We start from the raw sequence: 19654 nt of genomic DNA on the forward strand, positions 1-19654 counted from the left end.
AGATCTCTCTTAGCAACTTTCAGATATACATTATAATATTGTTAACTTTAGTCACCGTGCTGTACATTGTATTCACAAAACTTATTTGTCTTGTAACTGAAAGTTTGTGTCTTTGAGCACCTCACCCATTCATGGATACCTCTGTGGAATGGTATAACAAATAAATATCTGTGTTAATTGGAGTTGTATTTTTAAATTTTAATTAATTTCTATCTCTGCTTATGTATTGAAGGTAAATAAAAATAATGCCAAATTATGGAATAATGTGGGTCATGCTCTGGAAAATGAAAAGAACTTTGAGAGAGCTTTGAAATACTTCTTACAGGCTACCCATGTTCAGCCAGGTAAGCATTATTTAATAAAACTATTTGAATAGCTTCTTTTTAAAAACTTGATTATATTTGGGGATAATAAGGTAGAGTTTCATTTTCAAACTTCATTCTAGGTGATATGAATACTATAGTGTTTGATATTGTCTTATTTTGTGTTGGATTGTATATTAGAGCTACATAGACATTTAAGGATTTTTTTTTTAACATAGCAGAGTTGGGTGATACTGATGAGCAATTTTGGTGGAATGATAGATGCAAAGGCCTGATAGGAGTGTGTTTAGGAGAGTGGGGAAAGAGTAACTGGAGACAGTTGGTATTGAAAACTCTTAAAGAGTATCAATAGGAAATGGTGGTATTGCTGGGAATGGAGTCAAGAGAAGGTAAGTGGGATGATGGAGGGGGTTTGTTTTTAGTTTTAAGGTGGGAGAAACAAAGCATATGTGCAATCCACTGAGGCTGGGAAAAAGTAGTAATTCAAGATGGGGGAACAAATTACTCGATCATCGTCCTTAAACAGATGAGAAGAGATAAATAGAATTTGTTGCACAGAATAAGGACTTCATTCAGTCATAGAATTGTTAACGTATGATAACAAGGAAGGCAAAGTACGTAGATGTGGATATAGGCAGTTGAATAGATCACCTGGAGGAAGTTTCTGGAAATTGTCTTCTGTTTGCTTTTGTTTTCTCATTGAAATAGAAAGCAGAGTCATAAGAGAGTGAGGAAGGGGTCGAAGTTCTGGACATCTAAGAACAGGAGAGGCTGTGAAGTAGCCATCTAGAATGGTGCTTCACAAACTTGAATTTGCCTGTGAATCACACAGAGATGTTATAGGGCACGTTCTGATGGATACAAGTTTAGAAAAGAGCCTGAAGTTCTGCATTTCTAAGTTCCCAGTTGATGCTTAGCTCATGGGTCGCACTTTTGGAAACAAGATATAGGAAAGTGTGTAGACTAGGAAAATGTTGTATATGCTTTTCTCTTACTACTTTACAGCTGAAATGGTAAAGGCATGGAGAATTCTGTTAAACAGGATTAGGGCTTTTTTAAAAAATATGTTATTACTAAACAAGAAACAGTAAGGGAATGATTATAATGGACAAAGAATCTAAGTTAAAAAGGGAGGTGAGGCAGGGTGATAGGATCAGTGATTTATAGATCTGAAGAATTGCTGGTGTCTGAGTAGGATCTAGCTAGAGCATCAGTATTTTTCAAGAGGAATACTATTGGCATTTTGAGTGTACAGAACTGTATTTTAGGGTATATGCCAAACATGGCCCTCATCCACCAAATACCATCATTACTTTCTATTCAGAATGATGACCAAAAGGTACTCCCACCCTCAACACACACACACCCCATACCCCAGTCACATTTCTAAATATCCTCAGAGAAGTGGGGAGTGGCAAGCAATATCCACTATTTGCCTATTAGATATGACTCTGGTCATTGAACTAACTAGTTAAAGGAAGATGGAGGTGAAAGATCACTGGAAGAAAGGATTTCAAAGGCCAAGTATTAGAAAATTTGTCTTTGTAGATTTTGAAATCACTAAGAATTATGAGAACTGTGAGAAGCCAGGAGCTTTGACTCAGAGAATAGTGACTGCAACAAGGAAGGATAGTCGATTATAATAGAGTTTTAATGACCTGAAATTCAGGGTCAAGTTTTAAGAAGGAGTAAGAGTTCTCTGGAAGTGTTGAAGGTCACTGAGGACACCTACTCTTCCTCCAGGCCCAATGTTGCAAAGAATAAGTAAAAGAACATGGTCACTACTTGGATGAGCTACATTTAAAAAACCACATCCCAAAGGCGAAGCCAAATTTTAGTTAGAAAAAGGTGAAGAGAAAATTGCAGAAATAAAATGGATGGTCTAGCTTCTCAATTTTATCTCTCCTAGCTCTTTATGTAGTTAGCTTTTCTTGAAGTATAGAGTGCGTATCCTGGGCTTCCTCACCTCTTTGCCTTTGTTCATGTTCTTCCTTGAACCTAGAATTCCTCCCTTCTCCCTTGCCATCCACCTTCTACCATTGCCTGTCCATCTTTTACAATCCGTCTCTCATGTCTTCTCTTTAATAAACCTTTTTATCTCTCCAATTAGAAGCAAATATTGTTAATCTTTAAAACCTCTTACAACTTCTTTATCTTTCCTATATTTATAATTTTCTGTTTAATACTGAATGGTATTTATTTGAATATTTATTAATATATATTTAAGCTAAGGAGCTCCCTAGGGACAGCATGCACATCTGATTTATCTTCATACCCTCTGAATCATCTAGCATGGTCTTATACACAGTCAACATTCATTAGTTTTATTTTATTTGAGAGAGAGAAAGAGGGCATGAGTGGGATGGGGTTGGGGAGAACTAGAAGGAGAGAGAGAATCTTAAGCAGGTTCCTCACGACCCTGAGATCATGACCTGAGCCAAAATCTAGTGTCAGATGCTTAACCATCCAAGCCACATGGGCACCCCAACATTCACTAATTTTAATTTATTACTTTCTAAAGCCTTTTAGGTTCATTCTAGGAGTCTTTAGAGAAGCAGAATCATCTCTGATATCAGAAATACAGGGACTTTGAAACTTTGAAGATGTTATGTAGGCCTCCTCTCCCTTATTTTTCTCATTTCTAAATTGGGACAGTAGTTTCTATCTCATTGCATTGTTTTAAAGAGTAAATGGTGTGGGTGGGTGTGTATGTGCATGTTTAATTTTATCTAGTAAACAGTGTGCATATCACTGGCTTGCTGCCAGGTATGAGCACTCAGTTTTAAAATATTTTTCCCCTCATTGTCAGTTGTCACTTTTTGCTGTTTTTGAAATACTTGCTGAACTTTAGTATGATTTCCCTACCATAATCTCAGAATTGCTCTTTCTCATAAGCTGTGGACAGGAAAACAGGTAAACCAGTTTATTATAATTTATTATGAAAAAGTACATAAAGTTAGAAATATTGAATTTGGTGTTCAGAGATGTCTTGGCTTGTTCTATGGTTTTTAGCCATGTTCTTTGATAATTTTATTTATCTAAACTTAAATTCTTACTTTATAATTAATTTTTTCAGATTCTTAGTTTTACCTAAGTAGCTTTCTGGTCTCTATATAATAAATGATGAAGATTTATCTGATGTAAAAAAAATGAGCTATGTAAGAGCAAAGACTACCTATTCTTTTCCTACGCACTTGGTAATACAGTGAACTTCAGCCTTGGCTCTACCTACATCAGAACTGCCTTTGAAACTTTTTAAAAACACTTTTGCGTGTATAGATTCTATACATAGAATTTATAGATTCTATTTGATATAGATTCTACTTTGATAGAGCTAGGTGGCGCTAAGGTTATCTGAATTTTTAAAATTCATAAGTATCCAGATTTGCAGCTAACATTGGGAATGGTTTGCCTAAGCAATTTTTTTTCCTTTCTTTTTTTTTCCTTGACCTCTCCTGAAACCTCATGAGACTCAGCAATATGTCAACGAAAAATCAACAAATTAAAAAATCAACAACAAAAAAATCAGCCCTTTCTTCCCAAGCTTGTCTCTGAGTTCTCTAACCAAACCTGTACTGCATGTGACAGTTTCTGTTCAGTGCACACAATTACCATCCCGAAACATAATGTAGCAAGATCTTAGGACTGTTACGCTCCTGCTAGGGCAATGCTTAAGATATATATACTTGGCTCCTGTGTGTCCTAGGATTTGCAGGCAGAGAAATTGTTCCACAACTGCAAAATCATTGGTGTCATAGGCAAGTAGTAATTGTGTCTTATCTGTTAGAGATTCACGTTCAATAAAATTTGTCTGATTTAAGATCTTCTCCTATTTTTCTGTCTTTATTCCAAACCTTTGAAATAGTTACTAGGAAATGTGTCCTAAAAGTAGGGTGTAATGAACCCTAATACTAATACCTTTCTTATTTAAATAGCATATTTTTCTGTCCCTGAAAAAATTTGGTGAGTTTGATTTTCCGTATCAGAAAATTACACAAGTTTCTGACATATTGATATAACACAACCTTTTAAAAAGGTTAAAAAAACATAAATGTTAAAAAAGAGCATAAATATGTAGGAATTTATCAGTTAAGAGAGATGGGCTGCTGCATCTTAATACTGGAGAATCCTGGTATTATGTTTGCATTCCATCCACATTCACAAAAATTTTAAACAAAATCACAGGTTGGTTTTTTTTTTACAGTCTCTTTGCCTGTGTCCCACCATGGTGCATATTTGTTACTTACAACGCTGGAAATAGTTCTAAGAATCATGATGATCTCTTTCACTTGTAGATTTTTTCACTTTTAGAGTTGAGCCATACTCTTTGAGTGAATTCCAGAGCTCTGCAATCAAGGAAATGGAAGCAGGCTTTAGTGTAGTATAGTAAAATCTAGTGAAGGGAAATGATACAAATTTCTTTATTACCTCTGTATCTCTTGTCATGTCTTAGCCTTTCAAGAATCCAGTCAAATAGTTTTTTCATGTCATGTGTATTTTCTGTCCTTATAGTACTTTATTAAATAATTTTCTAGTGTAGCATTGATCATAGATAACACAAATTGTGTTAGAAGAACTTTAAGGAGGATGCAGGATCTGTTGCCTGTTTTTGCATTTTTTGCATAGTGTTTTTGTTGCTAGAAACATGTACATTGAATACTGTTAGTGTATTTGCCAACAAATGATTTTTTTTTAATTTTAGATGATATTGGTGCCCACATGAATGTGGGAAGAACTTACAAAAATTTAAATAGAACCAAAGAAGCTGAAGAATCTTACATGATGGCTAAGTCACTGATGCCCCAAGTAAGTTGTCATAGTTTATTCCTGTTGTGTTATATCCACTGTATGTCCACATTGAATAGAGTTACCTAGATGGAAAATCCTTATCTTTTCTTTAATTTGTTGACATAAAAGTAAAGTATCCAATAAACCATTTATTACTACAAGTTTTTTTTTAAGTTTTTATTTAAATTCCAGTTAACACTGTAATATTTAGTTTCAGGTTTTCAGTATAGTGATTCAGCACTTAAATACTAAATACAAGTACACTCCTTAATCCCCAATACCTATTTCACCCATCTCTCCCCCCAACCTCTCCTCTGTTAGCCATCAGTTTCTTCTCTGTATTTAAGAGTCTGCTTCTTGGCTTGTCTTTCTCTCTCTTTTTTTCCCTTTGTTAGTTTTTTTTTTTTTTTTTAAGATTTTATTCTTTATTTGACAGAGTGAGACAGTGGGAGAGGGAACACAAGCTAGGGGAGTGTGAGAGGGAGAAGCAGGCTTCCCGCTGAGCAGGGAGCCTGATGCGGAGCTCATTCCCAGGACCCTGGGATCATGACCTGAGCCTAAGGCAGACGCTTAATGGCTGAGCCACCCAGGTGCCCCAGCTAGTTTGTTTCTTAAATTCCACATATGAGTGAGGTCATATGGTATTCATCTTTCTCTGACTGACTTACTTCACTTAGCATAATACTACAAGTTTTATAAAGGATTACATTTACTTTTCTAACTCAATTAAAAAATTTTTCTGTATAGTATGTTTAAAAAGTTTTATAAAGTTATGAATTTTAGATATTCTTGATGAGAAGTTATCAGTGAATTAAATGACTTTAAATGAAGAGAATTTTATATATGTTCATTAAGCACTAAAGTCAACAATATTCCTCTCAAAAGATAAATGAATAAAACAAAGTAATAAAAGGAATGGATACATCTCTGTTGCTGTATGGTGTTCAGTTGTTACAATGACACATGCACACGATTCATTGGATATTACGGTATAGCCTGGAAGTTGGAAAGCCAGATCCTGGCCTTGACCAGCTATGCTTCATCAGAAAAGATAGTTTACTGCACTACAGTGTTCTCTGTGGTAGTATATGTTAATATTATGTTATTAATAATAATAATATTAAAATAATTGGATGTATTTTGATAAATGTTTTAAAAACAAAGTTGGACCACATGATATCTTAAGGATTATTTCAATCCTATGATTCTAAAGTTAAATTGTGTTCAATATAGATTTTTATCAGACACGGTTTATTATTTTCACTGAAAATTTGAGTCTATGTATATTTTATAACCTTTGCTTAACCTGAATAATCAGTTAATAAGAGAATTTTATTTCCAAACTCTACCAGACTAGTGAGGCTTTAGTATAACTCTGAATAAAATTCAAAACCCTATTGTCACAACCAGGAAATATTTTGCTGACAACATGAAAGCTGACATGGTGTAACAAATGCATGACTGAAGGGAGGGAGGTCTGAGTTCTTCCTATTCTGGGTCTGATGCAAATATATTAACAGACCTTAGCCTTAAGAGTTTAGATTTATAAGACTTTATAAAATGATGCATATAAATAAAAGCTAACAATATTCTGTTGAGCTAGCATGAATGAAAAATATATCCTTTAATGCCACAAAATATTAATTATTTATATTTTGTAAATTTGCAGGTGCTTTCATGTTTTTATGATTTAATTTGGCAATAAAACTAGTACCATAACCTTTATATGTCATGGATATTTTAAGTAAGCCACTAGGAGTACTTATTTTTTATTTTTGTTTGGTACTGAAATTCAAATTATGTTCTTCTGAACAGATTATTCCTGGTAAAAAATATGCAGCCAGAATTGCCCCTAACCACCTAAATGTTTATATTAATCTGGCCAATCTTATCCGAGCAAATGAGTCCCGGCTGGAAGAAGCAGATCAGCTGTACCGACAAGCAATAAGCATGAGACCCGACTTCAAGCAGGCTTATATTAGCAGGTATTGTAGTTCTCTTTAAGCTGTCATTATAGAAAATTGAAGCTGCATCTGCACGTACATTTTGACTATCTGAACTAAATTGGCTTTTTTTTCTTTTAGTAATCTTAGCAACCAGGAGTATAGAAACAGCCTAGTTTAGACTTAAGATCAAATGTAATTGATTTGATATGAAATTCACAACAGTCTGTAACATGTGGTGGCAAATTTAGGTTTTATAGGAAAGAAAGGGTAGAAGCTCCTTTTTAGTTTCATTTGCTTCTTACGGTCACATTCATTTTTACTTAAAACACCTGAAACTTACATTTTATAATGATTATTTCTAATATCCAGCTTTCAAGAGCTTTCTGACAATTGACTGGTTATTGATGCTTTTTACCAAAAAGAAACTTTTTAGTTGTCAGTAAAAAAAACTTTTGGCATCACATGTTGGAATTTAATATATTTTCCCATGTAAGGGTTATCATTTGTATTACACTTGAGGAAAATTGTATGTTAAACTTGGTTTTGTAGCCTAGCCCAAAAACCTAATCATAATTTATAACATTGCTCCTATGGGAAAAATGTATTCAGAATTCAGTAAGCTTTTGAGATAAATCTGTTCATAAGTTGGAGGCTGTCTTTGTTCAGTCTTACTCAGTAGTTGTTGAAATTAGCTAAGTTTAGTGGGGTTGCATATGTGAATAAAATCTGTCATGTATTGATCTATGAAGAATTATTCAGTAATCTGCATTTTAAAAAAAGCATTTGGGACAAACACTCATTCCAGAAGTTGCTTTAATTGAGAATATTAGTGGTTCATTTGATTTCATTCCTATGCTAATACTTAAGGAAATAATAGGATCATAATGAAAGTAACTCTCCTGTCACTACTCAAATTGATTTGCACATATGACTTTTTTAAGCTAACAGAAAATAGAACCATATTAGAAAGATTTGTAAAATGGTTTTCAAACTGTGATCCTCATCCAGATGTGTTCTTCATAGGTATCTGCTGGTCGCACAAGTGCCCTGCAACCCTTACCCAATCAGCTTTTTAAATTCTTTTTTTGTTGTTTTGGAGAGTTTTTGTTTTGTTTTAATGAATGGCCATTTTATAAGAATGCATTGTAGAAGACTAAATTTATATAAGAAAAGGCAAAATTTTCAAATGTTCTGCTCTTCATAAATGAGACTTGTAACATAGATTTGAATACTGGAATTTCCTCATCACCACCATATGTATATTCCTTCTTCAAATGCTATTACTTGGTCTCCTGAACTATTGATCTCCCATTCTTTTTACTGTCATTTTTCTGATGTAGTCTAGTCTAGTCTACCTTCTTTCAAGATGTACATAAAGAATATATTTTCTCTGTTCTCCCTTTATTGGATACCTCCTCATATCTTACCCTTTAAAGTCAGGTATGCTTTTTCCTTCTCTAATAATATTTGAAAACGTAACCAAATTTGGTAACTAATGAATTCAGGTTTGAGGACATATTCAGATAGTTATTTTTGATAGAAAACTTTAAAAGCTTAGGTTAAAAGGAAAAAGGAAAAGTGTGAGTATGTGGAAAAGCTTTATTAAAACTTGTGAAAAATAGTGTCTACAGATTGACATGGTAATGTGAGTAAAGCTTCTGTTTGATTTTTCCACAGAGGAGAGTTGCTTTTAAAAATGAATAAACCTCTCAAAGCAAAAGAAGCATATCTTAAAGCACTAGAGCTGGACAGAAATAATGCAGATCTTTGGTACAACTTGGCAATTGTTCATATTGAACTTAAAGAACCAAATGAAGCCCTAAAAAATTTTAATCGTGCTTTAGAACTAAATCCAAAGCATAAACTAGCATTATTCAATTCTGCTATATTAATGCAAGAATCAGGTATGTTTTCTCAAAATGTTTCTATATTTAAACATATTGTTTGAAATAAAATAAAACCTGAACTTACATTACCTGAGGCAAATGTTTTATGAATGGATAGTTTATATCAAAACTGTACATAAATGATTTCTAAGAATGTTTAAAATACTTGAAGTATGATTTTCAAGTAATACACTCTAACAGAATTGTTAGTTCTTTGGGTATATGTTAAGACTTACCTTTTCAGACATTCTATTAAGCAGTGCCTTTTTAATCTATTTTGTCATTTTATGTACAGAAATAATCTCTTATGTATACATATACATTAAATAATCAGAACTTCAAAAATTCTTTTTGTAATTATTTCTAGGGAGACAAAAGCATTATATGTTTTAGGAAGAAAATGTATTTTCTCTTGAATAGTATGACCAAGCGTTTGGTATCATTTTATATCTAGTTTTATTTTCTGAGATATTATTGTAATTTCCTGTAATTCAACCAAACTAAATTATTCATGACAGTAAATTAGAATCTTTGATATATGGGTATTTTAGTAGTACAGCAGAAGGTGATATATATGATTTATAATATTAATTTTTAGTTTGGAAAAAAATCTACATTTACATTTTGTAGTTAAATCTTAGATACTTTTGAAAAACTTTTACAAAAAACAAAAAGAATCATAAAATCATAGTATTTGAGTTAAAGAGGGTATTTGAGTTTACTTTTACCAGTCTTCTATTTTTATATTAAGGATCAAATAGATCTAATAACTACCCCAAATTTCATGTGGCTAATTTAGTAACTAGTTCAAGATAAGAACTTAAGCCAACTGATACGTTTTATATTTTTTTTTAATTCATCTTATTGTCAAATAAAAGGATAGAAGAAGATCTTTATGGCTGGTATTTAGAACATGGCTTTAGAGAAAGGTTAATGTTTTTGTAAAGTTAGCTAACCTTGGTAATCATGAAAAATGCCCTTTATTCGACATAAAATTGTATCCTAAGGTTTGTAGTCATGGAACTTGAATTTTTTTGTATTTATTTGCAATAGAAATTATCTGAAATATTTGTTTCTTGAATCCTAATTTAAATTTATAAGCCTTATGTTTAGTGGTTTTTTTTTACCTTTGAAAGTCCTAAAAAACTTGAAGTAATATATTAAAAAATCTGATTTTGTAAGACTGCAGCATTTTGTTTATCCAATAATAGTTACTATTTCCTGAGCTTTTTTACATATGTCTCATGTAATTCTTAGAAAATTCAGAGGCTGGGATGCCTGGGTGGCTCAATTGGTTAAGCGTCTGCCTTCATTAAGCTTCTGCCTTTGGCTCAGGTCACTGGGATTGAGCACCACATGGGGCTCCCTGCTCAGTGGAAAGACTGCTTCTCCCTCCGCTGCTCTCCTTGCCTGGGGGTGCGCACGTGTGTGCTCTCTGTCAAATAAATAAATAAAATCTTAAAAAAAAAAGAAAGAAAAAGAAAATTCAGGCTAACCCAGAGAAGTTAAATGATTTAATGCATAAAGTCATAGTGTTAACAGAATCAAGATTGAATACATGTCATTGTTGGCAAAACCAATGCCTCTTCCTCTTAATTGCATAATCTTCCTCTGCTACTCCCAGTTAGATTCTAAACTCTAAAGAGATATTTTTGCCCCTTCAGGTTTTTGAGGCTCTTGCTGCCTTAAAGGAAAGGAAATGAGCTATCACTTCAGTGTTTTAAACACAGTCTTTCCTGTGAAAGCTTTGAGTTTTTTGCTTTCTACTTTTTGATTTAGGTACAGAGATTAGTTGTTTTGATGCTTTTTCTTTTTTTTTTTAAGATTTTATTTTATTTATTCGACAGAGATAGAGACAGCCAGCGAGAGAGGGAACACAAGCAGGGAGTGGGAGAGGAAGAAGCAGGCTCATAGCAGAGGAGCCTGATGTGGGGCTCGATCCCATAACGCCGGGATCACGCCCTGAGCCGAAGGCAGATGCTCAACTGCTGTGCCACCCAGGCGCCCCTGATGCTTTTTCTAATCTAACTAGATAAATACTGAAAGTGGCTTTTGTTCCTCAGACTTAATTCATTTGTTAACAATATGTTTTTTTCTTTTTAAAAAATTATTCTTAGGTGAGGTTAAACTCAGACCAGAAGCTAGAAAACGACTTCTCAGCTATATAAATGAAGAGCCACAAGACGCTAATGGTTATTTCAATCTGGGAATGCTTGCCATGGATGACAAAAAGGACAGTGAAGCTGAGATGTGGATGAAGAAAGCCATAAAATTACAAGCCGATTTCAGAAGTGCTTTGTTTAATCTGGCTCTCCTGTATTCTCAGACAGCAAAGGAATTAATGGCTTTGCCAATCTTGGAAGAGTTACTCAGACACTATCCTGATCATATCAAGGGTCTTATTTTAAAGGGAGACATTCTGATGAATCAAAAGAAAGATATACTTGGAGCAAAAAAATGTTTTGAAAAGATTTTGGAGATGGATCCAAGCAATGTGCAAGGAAAACACAATCTTTGTGTTGTTTATTTTGAAGAGAAGGACTTATTAAAAGCTGAAAGATGCCTGGTTGAGACATTGGCATTAGCACCACATGAAGAATATATTCAACGCCATTTGAATATAGTCAGGGATAAAATTTCCTCATCTAGCTTTGCAGAACAGCCAATATCCCCAACTGGTAAGACTTCAGGTGTAGAAGGAGACAAAATTCCAGCTGAAAATGTAAAAGAAGTAGGAGGTGAACCTAGACCTGCAAAGATCATAAAACCAAGTGATAATAAAAGTCAGCCTAAATCCAACAAACTGTTAGGAAAAAATACAGACAAAGAGACCCCCCACAAAACAACAAAAGAAATCAAAGAAATTGAGAAGAAAAGAGTTGCTGCTTTAAAAAGACTAGAAGAGATTGAACGTATTTTAAATGGTGAATAACATTATTTATCATGTCACAATGTCCTCAAAGAAGTTCAGTGTATCTTATGTGATTGCTTATTCTGGGAGCTTTGAAAAATAGCAAGTATACACGTAATAGTCTATCATGAGCTGCCTCTACATAGGATCAAAATGCGATTTTCATTAAAGACCTGTATTACCCCAGGGTATGTATTGTATAAGATATGACAGTTTTCTGAGTTTTGGTGACTATGGCAGAAATATTAAATTACATTTTGCAAATTTATATCTTTTATATAGAAGGAAGATTTCTTCCTGCAGAGTAATCTTGACTACTCTCAATTAAAAATAATCTGAAACCTGAATGATAGTCCCTTGGGGGCAAATTTAACATATGCTGGTTTATTCTATGAATTTGCATTTATTAGTTGACTTCATTACCTTCTGTTGGAATCTGATTATGGATTGAAAACACTTATTGAACACATTCTTTTTTCTTTGGAAATTTCTGTTTAACTGAGGGATTTGCACCATAAAAGAATACTGGTTTCCTTTATGTTGTATTATTTTGTTGATTTTTAGAAGGAATGCCAGATGAAGCTTTTTAAAATAAGTCCCATGACATATTAGCTTAAGAATGTATTTTCATAGTTGTGTGCTTTGTCCTTAACTGTACTCTGAAATGCAATTTTTAATCAGGTAAAGTATAAATATACATATACACACACGCACATTTCTAATGGTGCTCATATATACTGTATTTGTATTTTTTTACATACTGAGAGTTTCACAGCGTGAACCACATAATTATGACTATCTTTGAGTTTTTACTCCCCAAACTATTCATGTCTATTAGGATCTTGGTCATACTGAAAAAGCCCCAAAAGCTATAACTTTAAACCTTTGAGTTAAAACATAGTTTCTCTTTCATCTTAGTGTTATCTCTCTAGTGTTATTCTAATTTTAATTGTTCCAAAAACACAACTTTATCATTCTTAAATACCTTAAGCAACTATTTGAGTTGCTTGTTCTATTTAAGTGAAAGCAAAACAATGTGACAAAGTTTATTTTTAAACACTAAGTTCTTGTTATCTTCCTATGGTGTATATTTTTATTAAATATTTATTTTGACTACTGAGCTTTCATAAAAATTGTAAAGCTGTTTTAATTCCTTTTAATTCCATCCACTATGGAAAACAAATTGCTATTGCATTTTCCTGTATATACATATATTACAATTTAACCAAAATTTAATCATTTTGGCCTGCTGTCCATCTATAAAAGGTAATTATAGCCTTGTATAGGATTAATAGTCAGTTGGCTTTAGCAATTTTAAACCTGAAAACTGTTGGGTTGAAGAGTAGACATAAATCAAGTTTATTAATTTATATCTGATTTTTTTTCTTGAGTTAAAATACTTTTCAAATGAGTTTTACCTGATAAGGTGGTTTTAATTTAAAATGTTAAAGCTCAAGCTATCATCCCAGGATAGTAACTAATTTCTAATTATGTAGAATTTCCAAAACTGTTATTTCTGTTCCTTTGAGATAACTAATTTCTAATTACGTGTATTTCAAAAATCATATTACTTAAATTTTTATAAAGAAATATTTTATAAATAGGTCACCAGGAAACATGGTCTACATTAAAGACCCACTCTTACTAGGTTCTCTGAGGTTGTGTCATAAATTATTTTTTAGGCAATTTAAATCAAGCACTGACAGCAGTCATACAGAGTTCATTTTTGATTTAGAGATTCTCTTCAGCATTAAAGCAATATCCAGTTTCAGTTTTTAAATTATGGCTTTGTGACTCCAGATATAAGATGGAGAATACCTCATATACTATGACTTGAAAAACGAAATCTGTGTTAATTTAATGTTCTGTCCACGTATCTTGAGAAAAAGTTTCTGAGTTTGATCTCTTCTGTTATAGTATCAAGTGACAATAAGTCAGAAAAATAGAAGGGAATCTTTCGTGACAACAGATCATAATAAGAGCTTTGAGTAATATTTTAATAAAATTATGTAACTATTCAAAAGATAAAAAATATATTGTTATCCAATGTTTTTTATAGAAAAAAGAATTCCTCCTTATTTGCACTTAGAACAATGCCTATCATGTAGGAAGTGCCCCCCCATTTGAATTTTAAATAATTTATTTAAATCAAATCCACCCTGATTAGTAATTTTTCCAAATTAATGTTTCTCAACCCTCACTTCATATTAGAATCATCTGGAGGACTCTATAATATGGGCCCCAACCCACAACAGTTTAATCTGAATTTCTTAGGGAGGGAGCCATGCTTCAATTTAAAGTTCTCAGAGTGATCCTAATTTGTAGTCAGAGTTAATGATCACTGCTCTAAATTAAAGAAAATCCTCATCTGTCCTGTACTAACTTTTTAAATTAGGATCATAACCTGGTTAAGTTTTGATTTTTCAATGAATATGCTTTTCTAATAACTAGTATTTATTTCATCTTAAGTACCATCAAGCTTGTTTATGTGAAATTGATCATTCTCTTAAACTCATAGTAGAAATTTTATTCAGGCTGTTCAAGTGAAAAAAGGTAATAGACTTTCCCCCTCTCTTTGGAACTGTCTTTTTGGGGAAATGGATGGTAGGGACATTTTAACCCAGCTCACTAATTTACAGTTCAGAGTTGTGAGCATCTGTATGTTTGGAAAAGAAAGCTTACAGGTTTGTGCGCTGGTAAAGGGATGTAGTTTTAGTTCTCACTGTTTTGCAAAAGTATCTTTTCCCTAAGGAATTCTAGGAAAGCTTCGACAATCCCAAGGGGCAATTATGTTACTTTTTCACTACTGCTCACAGGGAAGAATTAAGTTTTTCTCATATTGCTCCTATATGTATTTCCTTATTAACATTTAGAATTGAGAATTTTATCTTGTAATTATCCCATTAAGTAACTTCATGAAGCTAATGACTCAGAGGATAAAACAGTTATGTTTGCAATTTTGTGTTTACTTTTATGTGAATATTTAGTATGTGAATTACACAATTCTAATAAAACCTCATGCTTTTTCATTACATCTAATTTGAGCTCTGAACTTCATGTTACAGAATACTTTGAAGATGCTTTAATGAAAACAATTATGAAAAATATAGATTTGTATGTCAATTTCTACTTCAGAAATCCATATATTTGTCATATTTATTTTTTTAAAAACCTAATTGTTTGCATGACTAAATGGTATTTAAAATGAACCCCCCAAAATATCTGGTACCTTTGTCCAAAATTTTGTCTGTTAGGAGCTGTCAGCCATCCATGTTAAGGGTTTATAAGAAAATAGTTTTAAATTATATGAATTTTGTATTACTGTCGCGTCTGTGTGTACCATATTTCTAAATATTCAGTATAAAATTGATACTTTTTAAAGCCTTCACCTGAATTGCCTTTTAGTGTTCAAATGAAAAGTAAAATAGTGTGTCAAGAGATTTCTGCCTCCTTAAAGACAGAAGAGCTGGTGGGTAGTTTTATTAGCAATGATCTGAGAAAGGCATGTGTTAAATTAGTTTCAACAGTGATACATTTTCAACCCTTAGTGACAGAAACTAAAGAAAATGAGACGATTAAATTCAAACATGGAATTTTATACACATAAGTAGAAGTCAGTGTAGTGAAATAATTAGGAGTCTAAGTTATGGATCTGCCTGAATTCAAATCCTGGTTCCACCCTCACTAGTGTAACTTAGGGGAATTGTTTAACCTATAATTCCTTGGTGTGTGTGTGTATAACATATATATATATATATATATATATATTTATATATATTGTATAAACTGGCAGGTATCTTTGTAACTATGAATAGTGCATGCTCAACCATGTACATTGTAAATAGCCTTTACCAAACATATTTGACAAGGACCATAGTTAACATCACTTAGTAAATTGTGATAAGCAAAAGCCATGGTTTATTTGGTGTAATTGGCTTAATTTTTTTTCACGTGGCACCAAGAACAAAATGGTTCACAGCTATAACCAAGCCATACTACTGATCTATCCATCCAGTGTTGTCTTTATTTTATTTGATTGTGGTTTGGTAATATTTCGTTGTCAGATTGGAAAACTGAAAAAAACAAATGGTTTTAGTTTTCCTGAAGACCAACCTTATTAATGGACAGCTTTCCTAACAAGTGATTATTAACTTTTATCAGGTGTTAACATCTGTTTCAGAACATGGTAGTATGTTTACATGTCAGAAGTTTTGTTTAACTCTATGACATTTCTAAATTGATTTGTTTAAATACATTCAGCAAATGGAAAATATATATATCATATTTATATTAAATATATTAATATATTTAAATTGTTTAGAATAGTTCTTGGTATATAGTAAATGATAGATGTTAATTATTATAAACAGGGCTTTGGTATGTAGTAAATAATAGATTTTAATCATTAATGTAATCATAAGGCTTAGGCTTGCATTTGATGCACATGATTTGCTTTATATATGTTAGCAGAGATAATGTCAGTGATGGTCATATAGCAAACAAATTATTAGATATTTAATATTAATGCTTGTTCCTTAGCCATCTAAGCCAGTAGGTATATAGACGGCCTAAAATAAAATCTATTTATTAAATACTAAATTTATAAATTATATACAATTAATTATTAAAATGCAGAAATGAGAACTCGGACACCTTAAAACTATAGTACCTTGTTCTTTTGCTATTCACTGCCATCAGGGAGGTAGCATAAGAAAATATTAATGCCTAAAAGTCTCTGAAGACTTGATCTCAGGTAAATTCATGTCCTTTGGAATCTACTTTCTTCATGACTAACATTTCTGTAACTATGCCAATGGATAGCATATTTCCCATCAACTAGTATTTTTATTCTATAAGAACCTGATACCTTCAATTTTTACCTTAAGCAAAATACTCTTCACCAAACCATTCTAGTTTACCCTTTCTTAAAGATTTTCATGCATGATTAAAACTCAGTCTTCTTTACTCCTTACTTCCCCCATTGCTTTAATTTCTGAATTAAGAAGGTCGTCTGATTAATCCACACTAAACTATGAATGATAGGTGATGCATCTTGTTAGTCATCTCAACAGTTAATTCAAATGCACCTCTTTCTTTGTAAGTTTCAGGCAGTATAGTGGGAGTTATTTGAGGGATGTGGAGTTTCTTCACCATTCTGCCTATCTAAGCGAGGAATTAAGAGAGACCACAAAAAAAAGCTTTGTAACTGCAAGGCCACTTCTGACCAGAGTCCTGTTTTTGATGGGCACTGGCAGGCCAGGTAACTGCCTTTTGGGAGTGGAATCAGGGTAATCAAACTGTCAAGAGAATTGGACTTACACCCAATAGTGATATCTTTAAAATTAAATTCTGGGCAGTGAATATACAGATCTTGCTTGATTTACAATGGGGTTACATACCAATAAACCCATTGTAAGTTGAGAATACTGTAAGTTGAAAATGTATTTAATACATCTAATGTACTGAACATCAAACTTAGCCTAGCCTACATTCAGTGTTCTCAGAACAATTATGTTAGCCTACAATTGGGCAAAATCATCAGACACAAAATGTATCTTATAATAAAGTGTTGAATATCTCGTAATTGTTGAATACTTTACTGAAAGTGGAAAAACTGAACAGTTGTGTGGGTATAGAACAGTTGTCAGTGTGTTGGTTGTTCACCCCCATGATCCCATGGCTGGCTAACCCTGCTCAGCATTACTAGAGAGTATCATACTGCGTATCACTCACTAATCCAGGACAAGATTGAAATTCAAAATTTGAAGTACAGTTTCTACTGAATGCGTATCTCTTTTGCACCATTATAAAGGCAAAAAATTTTTAAGTCAAACCATCATAAATTTGGGACCATTTGTAGTGTGTACATTTTTAATACAGTATCTATGACACCATTTCCTCTGGTAAATGGATGTGCAGTGTCATTTGCAAACTTCTTGATTTATGCATGTACCTTAAATACTAGTGTTCGCTCTCCTACTCTTTTTATCCTGTCTCCTTTGAGCAGTGGTTTCAGCTATGTGGGATTCCAAATCTCCAGCCTAGATTTTCTCTAAGCTCCAAAACCATGAATTCAGTGGTCCATTGAATATCACATCCAGAGGTATTCATTCCCCCTATCCTTTCTTCCAAACCCCATGCCTCCTGGGTAAGTTTACTCTAAGAAAGACAAACGAAGAATAAGAAAATCTATCCAGTTTAAAGCAAAAAACGGGAAGGTAGGGGAGAAACCAAAGGGACATGAAAGCCTGCTAAAGGTTTATTTCCTCAAAGCAGTGGCAAAGTTTAAGACATCAAGAGGGTAAATAAACATGATTATGGGACTTAGGTTAAATACTACAAATATATGAATAATTTATAACTTTTAATCCATCAGAAGCAAACCCACTCTAGCCAATGGAATGTAGTAATGGAGACAGGGCAAATGAAAGTGCAGTATAAAAACAGCATTAGATTAGAGGACTAATAGGGCACCTGGGTGGCTCAGTTGGTTTAGCATCTGACTTTGGCTCAGGTCATGGTCCCAGAGTCCTGGGATCAAGTCCCACAGGGGTCTCCCTGCTCAGCGGGGAGTCTGCTTCTCCCTCTGCCCCTTCTCATTCTCTCAATCTCTCTCTCTCTCAAGTATATAAAATCTTAAAAGATTGAAGGACTAATATATAGCAGTAGTTAAAATGAATGTAAAATAAGTTAAACCTAACAAGCTCTTAGAGTTCTATTTTTTTATGTTTTAGTTATATTACATTAAGTTTTATATAATATTTACTTACATCGAATTATAAATATAAGGTCCAAAAACATTGTCTATGAAACACTTGTTGTATATAGAAAAGTTGAAATAAGACAAAGTCTTAAGCAATCTGGGGTAATAATTTTAATACACGAAAAAACAGAATTCTTGCCAAAAGAAAAGGGAAAGTAAATGATGTATACTACTAAAAGGAATAATAGAATAAGAAGAGATGTCCATTTTTTTTTTAAGATTTTATTTGACAGCACAAGTACGGGGGGAGCAGCTGAGGGAGAGAGAGAAACAGGTTCCCCAGTGAGCAGGGAGCCCAATGTGGGGCTCCATCCCAAGACCCTGGGATCATGACCTGAGCTGAAGGCAGATGCTTAACTGACTGGGCCACCCAGGTGCACCAGAAGAGATGTCCATCATAAACACATGTCAACGATATAACCTAAAAATAAGCAACAACAAATAGTACAGGGAAATAGATAAATCAGAAATTGTAACTGGAGATTTTAACAAAATCATCTGAGAGACTAATGGATGAAACATAGAAAAAACTGGATAAAGACTTTAATAATGGTAAAGTATTAAATATTTACATAGAATTTCACTTCACACAATATGCATTATTTCTTAGCACATAAAGAATATTTACAAAGGTACTCTATATATCAGACCATAAAGGAAACCTCAGTAAATTCCAAGACTATGCTATTTGATAAGAATGCAAATATTCTTAGTAGCTTTATTCCACGGAAAAACTGGAAACAACCCAAATGCTCATCAGCAGATAAATGGATAAACAAATTTTGATATATTCAAACAATGAAATACTCTTCAGCAATTAAAAAAAATTGTACCTTTGAGCGAAAAGAAGTCATACACAAGAGTACACTATATATTATTTCATTCATATGAAATCCCAGAACAAACTAATCTACCATGGATATCTAGAACTAAAGGATGGGGGCAGGAGCAAAGAAAGCCAAGGGAAATTTTTAGGTGATGGAAATATTCATGGCCCAGTAATTCCACTCTCTCTGAGGTATATAGACAAAAGAAAT

At 33.1% G+C, this 19654-nt stretch overlaps 1 protein-coding gene across 3 annotated transcripts in view; it reads left to right on the forward strand.

Moving 5' to 3' along the window:
- The window catches only part of TMTC3 (transmembrane O-mannosyltransferase targeting cadherins 3), a 52559-nt gene extending 35121 nt beyond the window's left edge, over window positions 1-17438 (forward strand). For all 3 annotated transcript variants that reach the window (XM_034643545.1, XM_019802250.2, XM_011228057.3), the window contains exons 10-14: window positions 233-344; window positions 5026-5129; window positions 6927-7096; window positions 8735-8961; window positions 11061-17438. In XM_034643545.1, the coding sequence (XP_034499436.1) occupies window positions 233-344; window positions 5026-5129; window positions 6927-7096; window positions 8735-8961; window positions 11061-11875 (1428 nt within the window). In that variant the 3' untranslated portion in view covers window positions 11876-17438. The remainder of the gene's footprint in view (window positions 1-232; window positions 345-5025; window positions 5130-6926; window positions 7097-8734; window positions 8962-11060) is intronic.
- The last annotated feature ends 2216 nt before the right edge of the window (window positions 17439-19654 follow it).

Source organism: Ailuropoda melanoleuca, chromosome 15 (assembly GCF_002007445.2).
Source record: "Ailuropoda melanoleuca isolate Jingjing chromosome 15, ASM200744v2, whole genome shotgun sequence".
NCBI classification, from domain to species: domain Eukaryota; kingdom Metazoa; phylum Chordata; class Mammalia; order Carnivora; family Ursidae; genus Ailuropoda; species Ailuropoda melanoleuca.